General features: G+C 43.3%; 1 protein-coding gene across 3 annotated transcripts in view; it reads left to right on the top strand.

The window, feature by feature from the left end:
* The window catches only part of LOC120910079 (zinc finger protein OZF-like), a 35,089-nt gene that overhangs the window by 2,699 nt on the left and 15,982 nt on the right, over window positions 1–16,408 (top strand). For 2 of the 3 annotated variants that reach the window (XM_040321937.1, XM_040321938.1), the window contains exons 1-3: window positions 10,626–10,660; window positions 10,772–10,933; window positions 11,055–11,196. In XM_040321937.1, coding sequence (XP_040177871.1) covers window positions 10,850–10,933; window positions 11,055–11,196 — 226 coding nt within the window. In that variant the 5' untranslated portion in view covers window positions 10,626–10,660; window positions 10,772–10,849. Of the gene's footprint in view, window positions 1–10,625; window positions 10,661–10,771; window positions 10,934–11,054; window positions 11,197–12,394; window positions 14,532–16,408 lie in introns of those variants that run through there. The other variant, XM_040321936.1, reaches the window with a different exon arrangement.

A 16,408-nucleotide genomic window follows, 5' to 3' on the forward strand; every position in this document is an offset into this window, starting at 1 on the left:
AGGTACTGGCAGGTGGCACTGGATGGCAGGTGGCACTAATTGGCACTGGCACAAAAAAAATTGTGTCACCCCCCCTTGGTGCAGACCACCCCCCCTCCTCAGTACAGACACCCCCCTGCCCCCCCGTAGTACAGACACCAGAGAGCGGTGTGTGTTCCACGAGCGCGGCCCCTCCTCCTCTGTGGGTGTAAACAGAGAGGAGGGCCGCCGCGCTGGGTGCACCAAGATGGCCGTGGCTCCGGAGCTAGGCCGAAGCCGCGGCCTTTCCTGATGCTATGGCCGCGGCGGCATCCCGCGGATGCACCACTAGCGGCCATGTTAAATATCGGCCTAACGATGCCGATTTCTCCAAAACGGCCGAATATCGGCCGATATATCGGCCTGCCGATATATCGGTCGACCTCTAGTTCTGATGGCCTATCTCAATTCTTGAGTCATGCAGAATTTTTTGATGCTGTAAGTTTCTGCAGCAATCTTTTTGGAAAATAAATAAATTTAAATAAAATCTGATTTTTTTTAAAGTTATTTCTCACACACAGCTCGGGTATACTTAACAATTACACATCAAAACACTTTCTTCTACTCCTTCCAAGCATGAGGATACCACAAGTGTGAGACTTTTTATATGTCTAGATGCAGAGAGGGGTCCAAAATCCAAGGAGCACCTTCAGGCTTTCAAAGTGCATACATTTTGCAGCTCAGATATTTTTTTTAAAGTTATTTCTCACACGCACCATGGGTTTACTTACAATTATACTTCAAAACACTTTCTTCTACTCCTTCCAAGCATGGAGATACTGTTAAGACAGAATATTGGGAGCCTGGAGCTATGAACTTCCGGAGCGCTTTCGTTTAGAGTTACCCTTTATTACTAGTTGTTGATATCTAATATAACTTCTAGTATAACTTGGTTTTGTTCTTAATTCTTTAGTATTGTGTAATTCCCTGTGTCAAGGCCATATGGTGGGTTGCCAAATGACCTGTACAAGTTGGTTGGACATCTTCCTTAGTTTTGCCAGAAAATAGGAAGATGTCCTTGGCAAGTTTAGCCTGTTGTACTCACGAGTCCTGACCAAAAACATTTGTTTATAGCATAAATGTCAGGATGACTATATGTCATGCTGAAGTATTTAGGAGGGGAGGTCTAGTGAGTTGGGACTATGCCATGCAGATACTATGATGCTATGAAATTTGTTATGAAAGTTTCTGATATATTTGTATCGGGGCTACACCCCATTGAGATGTGGACTCCCGCGCTGGTTATCTCTGTACTTCTCCATATGTATTATGAATGATTATTATCAGTAAACTTGTACTTGTATCGAATGCTACTGGATAATTTTTATTTCAAAGAATCTGATCGTAACTTGTGTGAGACTTTTTTTATGTTTAGATACATAAAGGGGTCCAAAATCCAAGGAGCACCTTCAGGCTTTCAAAGTGCATAAATGACTTCCGATCACATTTCTTGAGGCCCTGCAGTGCCAGGATAAGAGAAACACCCACTAAATGGCCACATTTTGGAGAGTAAACACCCCAAGGTATCTTTTTTAAGAGGCATGATGAGTCTTTTAAAGATTTTATTTTTCTGTCACAAGTTTTTAGAAAATACAAAGAAGAAAACCTGTCAATTAATAAAATATTGTAACACACAGTATGGGCATATTTACAATTTCCCCCAAAACACATTCTACTACTCAGGTAAGTATATAGTACAAAAAATAGGGGTTTTTAAGGTGCTGATTAATGCACAAATATTGTTAAAATGTAACAATGTTTTGTTTTATTTCAGTTAAATCTTTTTATTAAAACCATTAATTTTACTGTGTTTTGATCAACAAACATAGTTTACATATTCCATGTTACAATAGATGCGTCAATCTCGACGTTTTGCCAAAAGCTTTCGACTCCTTCAGAAGTTTATGCAGCAGTTTGAATTGTATAAGAGACTATTAGGTAGATTCAGAAAGAGTTAGGCCGGCTTATCAGTAGATAAGCCGACCTAACTCAGAATCTACGCCGACTTATGTTTAAGCGTATGCTCAAACAGAGATACGCTTAAACATATCTAAGATACGACGGCTTGCGCCATCCTATATTAGATTGCAATATTTCGGATGGCCGCTAGGTGGCGCTTCCATTGCGGTCGGCGTAGAATATGCAAATTAGTAGATACGCCGATTCACGAACGTACGCCCGGCCGACGCAGTACTTTTACGCCGTTTCCGTAAGAGATTGGCCACGTAAAGTTAGAGCTGGGCCCTAGTTGGAATAGTAATGTCAAGTATGGCCGCCGTTCCCGCGGCGAAATTCTAATTTTGTACGTCGTTTGCGTAAGTCGTCCGTGAATCGGGATTTATGTAGTTTACGTCCACGTCAAAATCAATAGGCCCGTGCGGCGTACTTAGCCACAATGCACACTGGGAAATGTAGGCGCCCGGCGCATGCGCAGTTTAAAATAAACATAAACAATGTGAGGTCAAGCCTCATTAACATAAAACACGCCCCCCTCAAACACATTTGAATTAGGTGCCCTTACGCCCGCCGATTTAGGCTATGCCGTCGTAACTTAGCAGGCAAGTACATTGTGAATCATGTACTTGCCTCGCTAACTTACGGCGGCGTAGCTTAAGTTCCTTAAGCTACGCTGCCGCAAAGTTGCGGCAACGTACGTGAATCTACCCATATCTGTTGAACAGGAAAACAAGCATCCAAGCATGGAAACAGTACAACAATGCAACAATTGAATGCTATGCTTAATACAAACAAATATGGACCCGACTCGCGGGTTAGATGCTTAATTGCGGCCCCCCTACATAGATTAATTAGTATGGGAGGCAGGACAGTGTCTAGTGTCGAGATATTGTAATACCACAGAATCTATTTGTACTCTGTGGTAGAGTCATTCTATCAGCCATCCCGCATGTTGCGTGTATATAGGATAACTTGGTCTCTGTGGGTCTCTGTGAGTAACATCACAGCAAGATAGTCTGGGTGGCTTGATACCATAGCGGGTAAGATTCCTTCAACAATTGTTTAACCTAACTGCCCCCTATAGGGGAACCTATAATCAACAATATTCCTAGAGAGGTCTAGGTTAACCAGAAAAGAGGAAAGTCGAAAAATCATGGAGGCAAGGTACCAGAGGTAAGCAGGATAGAAGAAGAGAAAAGAAGAGAGAAGAGGGAAAAGCGAGTCCATCCGGGAATCTGTGTTTGGTCGTGTGAGTGGATAGCTTTATGTCTCAGGGGCCTGTAGGTAGGTGAGCCATGGGGACCATGTTTTCTCGAAGAGGAGTTGTTTGTCATTTAGAATGCTCACTATTTTCTCGTTTAACATGATCCAATTTAATTTGTGTTTCATCAATGCTATGTCCACAATGGGGCTTTTCCAGGCAGACGCAATGGCTCATCAATGCTATGTCCACAATGGGGCTTTTCCAGGCAGATGCAATGGCTATTTTCGCCGCTAAGAATATGTAAAATATTAAAGTCTAAGTGTGTCTGGGGATATTGTGTACTGGTTTGTTTAGAAGGGTGACTGAGGCATCTTTGATAATATCCACCATTGTGATCGATAATATGAGCGAGGGGACCCTGATCCAGAAGCAATGCACCTTGGGGCACGTCTACCATACATGGAGTGGTGAACCCACCTGTCCACAACCCCTGAAGACGTTCTGGTACCAGGTACCACCTGGTGTATACCTTATATCGTGCCTCTATCAGGGCTACATTGAGGATGCCTTTGTGGATTCTTATGCTCCATTTACGCCAGTCCTCTGCCTCAGGGCTAATTTCCAGATCCCTGTCCCATGCCACCTGATACGAGAGCCTAGTAAGAGGGGCGGCCAACTGTTTGTAGAACACAGAGATGTCTCCCCGGAGATCAGAATCCTGCATGCACCTATTCTCAAAGATGGTACGCGTTGTCATGTCGGACCCACTTTTCCGTATAGATTGAAGGAAAGCTGAATTTTTTGTAGGTGGTAGCTCTCCGTGGAACGCATCTCCAAGCTGCCTGTGTAGTCTTAGAGAGGATGTATTCCTCTGTGATCTAGGTAGTCGCCTATCCGGAATAATCCCTATGATTAAGTAACGTGTGTTCGTTACGATACGTGTGAGGAAGAGGAGGATTGCTGGTGACTTCATCCGCTCGCGGCCGCAGAGCAGAGATCCGATCGTACTACACGCTGTTTATACAGCTCTGTCTCTGATCTAAAATCACTTTTGACATAAAGGGACACTTTTTGGTTGTTGAATCTCCATCTGAGGATCTACATGCTGTTTTTAAACATCAGGAAGGTAAGCGCTCCGTGAGCCCAGCTGCCGGTGGGATTGTGTCTGACACTTTTATTTGGATGCACAAGTTCATTGCTGACTATTGTGGGACACCATATATATTTTTTATTCATTTTTTGCAACACAGGACACTTTGGTTTACTTTTGTTTGCATCACTGTCACAGCGGTTTTGAGTGGCTATGGAATTTCATTCTAGAACTTAATTAATACACTATTTGGTTTCATTCCCCTATAGGGGATCTTATTCATATTTATATATATTGTTTGTGTATGCACCATTTACCAATTTTTTGCGCTCATCATTCAACATTATTCATTTCAATTTCTTTATCGTTAGTACATTTTAGATTTGAGCTGCATTAATTTTTCTATATTATTGTTTTCACAATTTTATTCCTCACGTTGATAGTATTGGCTAGCGCTTTAGTTTCCTCCTTTTTCCACCATTTTATAGTTGCTGCCCTTTTCCTTATCCAAAGGTTGGGGCTTATCAGCTATAATGGTTTTTCTTGGAAGGTGGAGAATAACCTTTAGAGGCGAACCTAGTCGCCAACTCCTGCGACTGTGACAAGAAGTCAGACTCAAGGGTACAATTGCTACGGAGTCTGACAAATTGTTTTCTAGGAATATTACACAACCATAACTTGTGATGGCAGCTAGTAAGCGGGATATACCCATTCCGATCGGTTACTTTAAAATGATTTCTGGTCAATAATCTGGAATCTCTTTTGAAAATTTCCAAATCTAGAAATGTGACCTGCTCATGGGAGACTTTCCAGGTAAGAATGATATTCCTGTTATTATTATTAAGCCTATTCATAAACTCCTGAAGAGTGGAAATGTCACCCTCCCAGATCATAATCAAATCGTCGATATATCTCCTGTAGCACAGGAGCTGGGGCGGCATGTCATGGAAAATCACGTCTCGCTCCCAGTGGGCCATGAAAAGATTGGCCACACTGGGAGAAATTTCATTTTCATCAGATTAATTCTACCGAGCAGGAATAACGGTAGGTTGCGCAGGCTTTCATGCGTAGCGTAGGAGTTTGTACAATCAGGCCCCATACACACGAGAGGATCCATCCGCTGGAATTGATCCGCGGACCGGCTCCAGCGGATAGATCCCCTGGTGTGTACGATCCAGCGGATCTGTTTCCGCGGATTTTTATCCCCTGGGATGGATTTCCAGCGGATAAAAATTTTAAGACATGCTTTCAAATCTATCCGCTTGAATCCATCCCAACGGATTGATCCGCTGGTCTGTACAGACTCACCGGATCAATCGGTCCGAATCAATCCCCCGCATGTGTCGTAATGATTCGACGCATGCGTGGAATTCCTTATATGACAGCGTCGCGCACGTCGCCGTGACATCATTGCGGCGACGGCGCGACACGTCATCGCAATGGGATTTCGGCCCGGATTTCGATCCGATGGTGAGTACACTCCATCGGATCAAAATCCTCGAGAGGATTTATCCGCGGAAACGGTCCGGTGGACCGTATCCGCGGATAAATCCTCTCGTGTGTATGGGGCCTCAGAGTAACTTTAAGAGGGATAAAATCCGAAATTGACTGTGAGATAGTTAAGCCCAAATATTTTACCTTATCAACCCACTGCAGTGAGCAGCCTATTGGGGCCCTCAGGGTCGGAGATGGGACGAGCAACAGTAAAATTTGTGACTTACCCCAGTTTACCCTAAGACCCGAAAACTGAGAGAAGGTATCTAAGATGGATAAAGCTGAGGCTAACGAGTGGTTACTACATACTCGGCATATAGCAACGTTTTTTTCCTCCAACACTCCCACCTGAATCCCCTTCACCCCAGAGGACACACATAAGTCTATGGCCCCGTACACACCATCGAACATGTCCGATGAAAACGGTCCGCGGACCGTTTTCATTGGACATGTCCGCTCGGAGATTTCGGTCTGATGGCTGTACACACCATCAAACCGAAATCCCCGCGGACAGACAGCGCGGTGACGTGGCGGTGACGTTGACGCCGCCACGTCACCAAACCAGGAAGTACTAACCAGCGGACATGTCGGACGGACGGGTTTCCAGCCGACAAGTTTTAAAGCATGCTTTAAAACTTGTCTGCTGGAAAAACCTGTCTGCTAGGCCGTACACACGGTCGGATCAGTCCGCTGAAACTGGTCCGCGGACCAGTTTCAGCAGACATGTTCGGTCGTGTGTACGAGGCCTAAGTAGGGCAAATAAACCAGGGGACAGAGGACATCCCTAGCGTGCCCCCCTAGCTACCAGGAAGAAATCCGAAATGATTCCATTAAGTTTAACTGTGGATGATATAATAGCGTAATCCATTCATGGAATGTGGGACCAAAGCAAAACACTTTTTTTTTTAAATAAAGGAATTGTCAAAAACTGCTGTCGTTTATATATTTTTTTAACATTTTTGGTGAATGGGTAGAAGTACAATTTAGCCCCATACTCATTTACTAAGGGGGGCCAAGATCTGGGGGCCCCCCTTGTTAAAGGGGCTTCCAGATTCCGATAATACCCCCACAACCACCGGGCAAGGGTTGTGGGATCCCCAAGAACCCCCCCATGTTGTGGGCATGTGGCCCGGTACAGTTCAGGAGGGGGGGGCGCTCTCTCGTCCCCCCTTTTCCTGCTTGGATAAGGGTCTGGTATGGGTTTTGGGGGACCCCCCACGCCATTTTTACGTTTTGGGGTTCAACTTAAAATCCATACCAGACCTGAAGGGCCTGGAAGAGATTTTGGGGGGACCCCACGCCATTATTTTTTTAAATTTTGGTGCAGGGTTCCCCTTAAAATCCATTCCAGACCTGAAGGTACATAGTACATGGTCAGAGACTGAGGACAAAGCACATGGTCAGAGACTGAGCACATGTTACAGGAGATGAGCAGAGACTGAACACATGGTACAGGAGGTGGGTAGAGGTTGTGGCGACATGGTGCACCTTCATATACCAAAAAAAAAAGAAATAAATATTGCGCATACCCAAATAACAAAACAATAATAGCTGCGTCTCAAGGATGTCATACAACATCAAACAGGTATCATGATGTCATACAACATCAAACATAGCACTATCCTTCTCTACCCCCTTTCATATCACCCCCCACAGCAGTGTACTCCTCTGCTCCCCTTAATTTTTCCCCTCCCATCAGTGTCCTCTTCTGCCTCCATTCAGCCCCCTTAAAGTAGTGTCCTCCTCTTCCCCCTACACAGTATAGTCCTGTCCTTATCTGTCCCCCTTCATCTGTACATCAGTATCCTCTGCCTCTTTCACCCCCCACAGTAGTGTGAGTGTCCTGCTCTGCCCCTTTTTATTACCATCCTCACGAGTGTGCTGTGGTAACTGGTGAGGTGCCGCTACTTATTTTTTATATTTTACATAGCTGTACGTTAAAAAGGTGCCAGCCTGAGGTGATCTAGAAGGACCTTATTTTCTGACTAAAGTTCCACTTTAAGCACCAAAGCTAAAGAAAATATCAAGAAGTATCTGTCAAAGTTTATAAAAACATAGGCTGCAGTGTGTATTTTCTCCACAAGGCGGTGATCTCACTTATGATGCGTGCAATGCAGAGACAGGAAGTGAAAGCAGATATAAACAGGAAGTGATGTCAACAGACAGGAAATGTAATCTACAGACAGGAAGTGATGTCCCCTACAGACGCAAAGTTTCTCGAGAGTGGAAAGCATGCTGGAAGCGGAGGGAGATATTTCTGCAACCGATAGCAGAGGAGGTAATAAGATATTATCATATATTTACACCAAGTAACTCTCCCGTCATGTCCGTCCTCTTCCTCCATAGTCACTGTGATGTCTTTTATCTCCAAAAGATGCTGATATACACTTATATAGAGTATTGTAATATTTACATAGCTACATATGGAAACATTAATCCAACTGTCCATCCAGAGCCTCTGGTTTATAGACCAGATACGTCCTAAATATAGAGCCATTTATCCAACTGTCCATCTAGAGGCCAGATACGTACTAGACCATATTTATCCCAGTACAGTCCAGATAATTCTCAGTTTGTTATCCTTCCAGAGAGAAGACCCCTGTATACTGTATATCAGCAGACACCCCAACCTGCAAAAACTCACTTCAGGGAGGTAACGCTTCACGCCAATAATGCCCCCCCTCCAATTAAATGCAGCTATACCAGTGCCCATGACATGCAGCCTGATCACACAGGGGCTGGGCTGGTGGTCCTGGGGTCTGGCTGCTAAAGGTGGGCTGCTGGAGCCTGGGGTCCGGCTACTGGGGCCAAGGATCTGGCTGCTGGAGCTGGGCTGTTGGTCCTGGGATCCAGCTGCTGGGGCCAAAGGTCTGCCTGCTGGTCCTGGGGTCTGGCTGAAATGGGGCTGGTGAGGCATCCCAGTCAGCGAATTCAGTGCAGACCCCTCTCCCGCAGTGCAGACCCTGTCCCGCAGCATAGACACCTCCCCATCAGTATAGAGCCCCCCAGTGCAGCCCCCCTCCATCAACATAGACCCCCTCAGGGTATACACCCCCCCCATCAGCATAGACCCCCTCAGCATATACACCCCCCTCCATCAGCATAGACCCACTGAGCATATACACCCCTCTCCATCAGTATAGACCCCCCTCCACTTGTGCTAATAGTCCCCCCTCCCATAGTGCCCCAGCATATGTCCATGTGTACACTGTTCAAACCTCAGAACAGCGTGGGATTAGTGTTGAGCGGAATACGCCATATTCGATTTCGCGATATATCACGAATATATAGCCGAATATTCGTGAAATATTCGCTAAAATCGAATATTCGTGATATTTTATCAAAAAAAGAAATTTCGCTAATGCGAAACTGATTGCGAGATTTCGCTAATGCGAATGCGAAATTGATTGCGAAATTTTGAAACATTCAATTTCACCTGCCCTTTGGAAAAAGTGTGGTTTTACGTAATGGACCCTGCAACTAACAAGGTATTAATAAAATAAGTACATTATTATATAGATTTGAGGGTTTACTTTGACCAATTTGTATATTGATTAGTTTAATAAATATTGAATAACCATAGATTTGGAAAATACAAGTAAACCGTTTACGTTGACATCTCTTAAATGTCTTTATGTTAAACAGTTATTATTCTCATTAAAGAGGTGAAATGCAAATGATGATGACACGGGAAAAAAGGTGGAAAATTCTTTGAAGATGTGATACACTGGAAAAACGCACAGAAACACTCCACTCTCTCCTATGACAACTGTGGTAGGAGAACTCTGATTGGCTCTGATGCAAAAGAAGGGCGGAGAAAGTATTCGCGAATATTCGGAAATCGAATATTCGCGATTGCGAATATTCGGCAACATAAAAGGATCGCCTCAGCTTAGCTACTCGGCCCAGGGTCTCTAATCATACCAGCAATGCTTTTAGACGTCAATGGAGATCACTAGGATGTGATCTGTTTTAAAAATAGAATTGAAAAAATATGAATATTCGGAATATCGAATATTGGCCGCGAAATTCGAGTTATTCGCGAATATTCGAATATGCCATATTCGTAACGAATATTCGCAATGCGAATATTCGTGAGCAACACTACGTGGCATATGCACAGCAGCAAGTTCCACCACGGACTCCCTCATCCATCCTGTGTACAGTAGTGTGGGAGGAGCTGCAGTGCAGAAGGCTGGGGGGCAGGGTACCAACATCTGAGCAGAGAGATCTAGATCAGTGGGGTGTGCGGATCATGTGATCCCGCTGCCCACAGGTGTCACCCCTCACACTCAACGCCCCTTCATAACAACGTCACTGCCTCCGCACTGCTAAAATGACCAGACCGGAAGAAAGTACCCCTGCTTATGCAGCAGCCAAAGCAGAATGGGGACAGCAGTATGGGCTGTCCGAACCCTCTTCCCCCCCCCCCCCGCCGCAGCTCGCAGCACCTTGCATCCACATGTCACTCGGCCACAGACAGAGCGGCTGTACTCCATTTGGCAGTTCCAGCTGCTCTGTCTGTCGGTGGTTAAGTGACAGGCACAGCCGGGAGATCGCCCTGCACTCGTGGGAGTCCGGGAGCCCGCTGCCAAATGATTGGGATGTCTGTATCAGGAAGAGGTGAGTAGGATTTTGGGTCATATGACATTGATGTCATTTTAGCCGCACTTCATATCACCGGGTAAGAGGAGACTTTATTGTAAATGAGAGAGCAGTACGGAGGATCCACCTAGATCCCCCATCATCTGATAAACACATAGAAACAATGTATTCAGTCAGTGTGTGTGTTTCCTACAGATGGATCCAGTAATGGGAACCCACCAGAGAGATGTCCCCGTCCTCTGTATTCCCGGGATTCCACACAGGAAGATCACACCATCCCTCACCATCATCAGGTAGGTGGGGCTGAATATGTAGATCCAAAAATGTATTCTAAGTTATGAGAGGACATTCTTCTTTGTGACTAGTTCCTTTTTATACAAGTATTCTATCATCTTTGGTTTTAGGGTGAAGAACTAAAAGACATCAAAGATGAGATTAAGGCAGAGGAAGAAGAGAGGTTGGTGAGTGGAGATCAGCAGTCTATGGAGGAGGGTTGTCCTCTGGATTCCCACAATTCTACACAGGAAGATCTCCAATATACAGAGAATGGGAGATCAGGAGATCAGGTAGATGGGCTGGGCACAAAGAACTAGAAAATAATTCTATGGGAGAACATTCTTTTATGTCATCTCTTATTATTGGCAGCAGTGTTTCCAGATGTTATATTTTATTATCTCTGGAATTTAGAATGAAGAACGGAAAGATATCAAAGTTGAGGATAAAGAGGAAGAAGAAGAGAGGTTGGTGAGTGGAGATCAGCAGTCTATGGAGGAGGGGGAGATGATTACGGAAAGTAAACAGGAGGAATCTTCTCTACATATAGACACAAGTGAGTAATAAACACTAAATATAGAACCAGTTCCCATTTTTATTTTACTTTTATGAGTATAAAGTTTTCCTTTACATTGTTACATCAGAGGAGAAAAGGTCGATGTCTACTGAAGAGAAAAAGAAAAATCTCAAAGCAGCAGCTGACCCCCAGGACAGTAGAATGTCCATATAAAGCTCGGCCTAATCTTCTTTAGGTTATAAAGATTCCTCCCTGATCCCAAAAGGCAATCAGATAGCTCACCAGATCAACATTCTAAAATATTTTTTCTACAATTATTAGTAATCATAAGAAGAACATCCAGTGAATTTTTCAGAGTCATCTAGAACCAGACAATTCTTCATCCACAGAGCTCTAAAAATAAATCACCTCTTCCGTATACAGAGATTTTTTTGTACTTAATTTCAAGCAATCTGTGTTGCTCATGTACAAAATAGAGAACATCTTATCCTTCTGTACAGGAAAGACTGAGAAACCTCAACTGCTGACAATAAGAACATCATCGATGTACCTCATCAATGTCCTGTAAAGAACACCAATCTGAGAGGACTGATTTGTAAAAAAACTGTAATATAATTATCATGGAAGGTATTCACAGTATCTGCCTACTGCAGCATGTCCTCAGTCTCCGACCTCATTTGCACCATGCTTATAGTCTCTGACCATCTACTGTAATATGTTCAGTCCGACAAATTTCTGTAGCTTTACATACACTGAATATTATGTGCCACTGTTTGATTATATTAGGGGCCACAATTAAGGCTTCCTACATCCAGCAAACTGACCACCACTTGTGTACATCATATGAAAGGTCCATCTCCATTCCTCAATATAATGTCATGTTCCCAACAAATGAGGAGGAGATACTGAGATTGCAGGCTTGGCTGGCTTAAATCAGGTTTGGTTTCCACCCAGAGACTGGCCACATTAATCACCTTGCAGGTGGACAGACAGACATGGAGAAGGCCATATGAAAGGTCCATCTCTGTTCCTCAATAACAATGTCCTCAATGCACAAAGTCGCACAGTGTGATTTGGGTGAATTGTATCGTTTATCTACTTTGAATTTCTATTTCTGTTCTGATTTCTCCCACTTGTATTCCGGAGCTCAAAGATTTAGAAATAGACCAACATATATGACTCCTGAATACAAGATTCCAACAATTCTTCTAACATTTATTGTAAAATTGTTTCTCAGCAGATGACCGTAATGTCCGGAATACGTCTAAGGAATCTTCTGATAAATCACATACCAGGACTCTAAGATCTCACAGTAGAAATACTTTAATAGATCCGTCTATTCCCGAGGAATCTTCTTCAGGGCAGGAAGGAGATCACACAGAAGAGAGGTCATTGTCATGTTCAGTGTGTGGGAAACTTTTCACAAAAAAGAGAGACCTTCTTAGACACAAGAAATGTCACACTGCTGAGCGTCCCTATTCATGTTCAGAGTGCGGGAAATGTTTCACTCTGAAAAACAATCTTAGTAGACACCAGAAGCTTCACACTGGGGAGCACCCCCATTCATGTTCAGAGTGCAGGAAGTGTTTTACTAGTAAACAAAACCTTCTTGCACATCAGTACCTTCACACAGGTGAACGTCCCTTCTCATGTTCAGAGTGCGGGAAATGTTACACTAAGAAAGGAAACCTTCAAAAACACAAAAGAAGTCACACAGGTGACTTTTCATGCTCAGAATGTGGGAAATGTTTCACTGACAACCAAAGTCTTTTTACACACCAGTACAGTCACACGGGTGAGCGTCCCTTCTCATGTTCAGAGTGCGGGAAATGTTACACTGAGGAGAATAAACTTCGTATACATAAAAGAAGCCACACAGGTGAGCATCCTTATTCATGTTCAGAGTGCGGGAAAGGTTTTAATTTGAAACAAAGTCTTATTTCACACCAGAGCAGTCACACGGGTGTGCGACCCTTTTCATGTTCAGAGTGCGGGAAAGGTTTCAATGAGAAAAATAGTCTTATTACACACCAGAGAATTCACACGGGTGACCAACTCTATTTATGTTCAGAGTGTGGCAAAGGTTTCACTCGAAAGCAAGATCTTATTAAACACCAGATGCTTCATACGGGGGAGCGTCCCTATTCATGTTCTGAGTGCGGGAAAGGTTTCATTGTGAAAGCAAAACTTCTTGTACACCAGAGAGATCACACGGGTGAGCGTCCTTATGCATGCTCAGAGTGTGGGAAATGTTTTAAATGGAAGTATTCATTCGATATGCATAAGAAGCTTCACACGGGTGAGCGTCCCTATTCATGTTCAGAGTGCGGGAAATCTTTCTCACAGAAAGGACCCCTTGTGCTACATCAGAGAATTCACACAGATGAGCATCCTTATTCATGTTCAGAGTGCGGGAAATCTTTCAGGTCGAAAGGAAGCCTTGTGTATCACCAGAGAATTCACACGGGTGAGGGTCATTCATGTTCAGAGTGTGGGAAATCTTTCATATCGAAAGTTGGCCTTGTGTATCACCAGAGAAGTCACACAGGTGAGCGTCCTTATTCATGCTTAGAGTGCGGGAAATCTTTCATTGGGAAAGGCGATCTTATTAAACACCAGAAAATTCACACGGGTGAGCATCCATATTCATGTTCAGAGTGCGGGAAATCTTTCATTCAGAAGGGAAGCCTTGTGTATCACCAGAGAACTCACATGAGATAACGATCTTTCTCATGATAACGGTGGTGTGTTGGGGGAGGGGCGGAATATATTGAATGTTTTTCAGGTTTGGTTTGATAGATCTGAGTCTGCAGGGATTGAATTCTAGTAATATGATCCTCTAAACATACAGAGATGACTCGGTCCCGCACTCACACAGACCGCACCATACAACTAAACTGTGCTAATACATGGCCAGATATGACAATACACGGACAACACTTCTTATTGGTTGATGTCGGTTTCTGTACATTATGGTTCTTTTCATGTTTTATTGAAGAAGCCGGCTTCTCATTGGTCCATCAAATAATACATTTTTTTTGTTTATTATCTTCAATTATAAAGATTTAGATTCTTGGTTTTTATTGTTCGTTAACCACTTGAAGACCCCAATGTTAAATCCCATTCCTGTCAAGACCATTATTTAGTTTTCGGCACTGTGATACTTTGACTGACAATTACTTGGTCATCAAACACTGTACCCAAATGCCAAATTAATTTTATATCAAAAACGTGTAAAGCTTTCTTTTAGTTGTGTTCCTTCACCACTTTTACTATACAATATAATGGAAAAAGGACTGAAAGGTTTGAATAAAAAACATTTTTCTTAGTTATTCTTATAAAATAATTGCAAATAAATAATCTTTCTTCATAAATTTATGGCAACATTTATTCTTCTACATTTCTTTGGTAAAATAGCAAATCAGTGTCTATTATCTACTCTGTGTGAAAGTTATAAAGTCTTCAAACTATGGTATATATACTGTATTTGAAAACAAATCAATCCTGATGTTCTGAATTCTTGAGGCTCTAAAATGCCAGGACAGTACAAATACCTCCAAATGACAGTCCAAGGTATTTAGTAAGAGGCATGCAGAGGTTTTTGATGCTGTAAGTTTTTGCCACGATCTTTTTGGAAAATAAAGAAATGAAAAAAAATCTGATTTTTTTTTAAAGTTATTTCTCACACACAGCTCGGGTATACTTACGATTACACATCAAAACACTTTCTTCTACTCCTTCCAAGCATGAAGATACCACAAGTGTGAGACTTTTTATATGTCTGGATGCATAGAGGGGTCCAAAATCCAAGGAGCACCTTCAGGATTTCAAAGTGCATAAACGTTGCAGCTCAGATTTTTTTTTTAAAGTTATTTCTCACACACACCATGGGTTTACTTACAATTACACTTCAAAACACTTTCTTCTACTCCTTCTAAGCATGGGGATACTGTTAAGATAGAATATTGGGAGCCTGGAGCTATGAAAACTTCTGGAGCGCTCCCTTTAGAGTTATCCTTTATTACTAGTTGTTGATATCAAATATAACTTCTAAAAAAATCTAACATTACATCCAGCATACTAACGACATTTACAGTATGCAGGTCTTTTTTTTTTTTTTTTGCCGTACATACCGTTATATTGTGATTTTCTCCCCGGCTTCCGGGTTCTGATTCCCGCGGGACTGGGCGTTCCTATCCCTGGGTTAGATGATTGACGTCTGGTGAAACAGTTCCCATGTCGCACAAAGCACGTCACCAGATTTCCGTAAATAGCCGAGCTGCGAGTCAGTGCTATACGGGGCCTGCGCCCGCCGTGTAGGGCTGACTGCGCAGGCGCCGTATAGCGCCGACTCGCAGCTCGGCTATTTACGGAAATCTGGTGACGCGCCTTGTGCGACATGAGAACTGTTTCATCAGACATCAATCATCTAACCCAGGGATAGGAACGCCCAGTCCCGCGGGAATCAGAACCCGGAAGCCGTGGAGAAAATCACAATATAACGGTATGTAAGAAAGGACCAATATAGAAAAAACGTCAGCCGCGATCACCCTTTCTGAAACCAAAAATACAAGTATCATAAAAAACAGTAATGATACAATAATATAAACCAGACATAATAAAATAAAGATAAGATTAGCAAAAAAATGCAAAAAAATTGCAAGAAAATCGCAAATAAATTGCACAAAACTAAAAAATAATAAAATGCTGAAGTCACCTGTTCGAAATAAAACAATTCAAATCAAACTTAACATTTAATCCTGCTGGCGAGGTCACCTTGGTCTCATAAATCCAATAAGATTCACGACGACTAAGTTGTCGAATGTAATGTCCACCTAGACATGCCTAGAAACTTTTTCTATCCCCCAAAATTTCAGGCTTTTTGGATCTCGTTGATGATGAGTCCTGAAATGTTTAGAGACACTGAGTTTTAATGCCTTTCTTAAAGCGGGGGTTCACCCTATCGACGGGAAAAAAAACATTTTTTTTTTCTTTTACCTTAAAATCAGGCATTGTAGCGCGAGCTACAGTATGCCTGTCCCGTTTTTTTTAGCCCCATACTCACCTTGTAGTCGTCCATCGAAGATACCGGGGAATGGGCGTGCCTATGGAGACGGAGGATGATTGACGGCCGGCTCTGGCGCGTCACGCTTCTCCGGAAATAGCCGAAATAGGCTTGGTCTTCACGACGCGTGCGCATAGCCTGTGCGCAGGCGCCGTGAAGAGCCGAGACCTACTCAGGCTGTCTTCG

The sequence above is a fragment of the Rana temporaria genome, chromosome 8, assembly GCF_905171775.1.
Source record: "Rana temporaria chromosome 8, aRanTem1.1, whole genome shotgun sequence".
Lineage (NCBI taxonomy): Eukaryota > Metazoa > Chordata > Amphibia > Anura > Ranidae > Rana > Rana temporaria.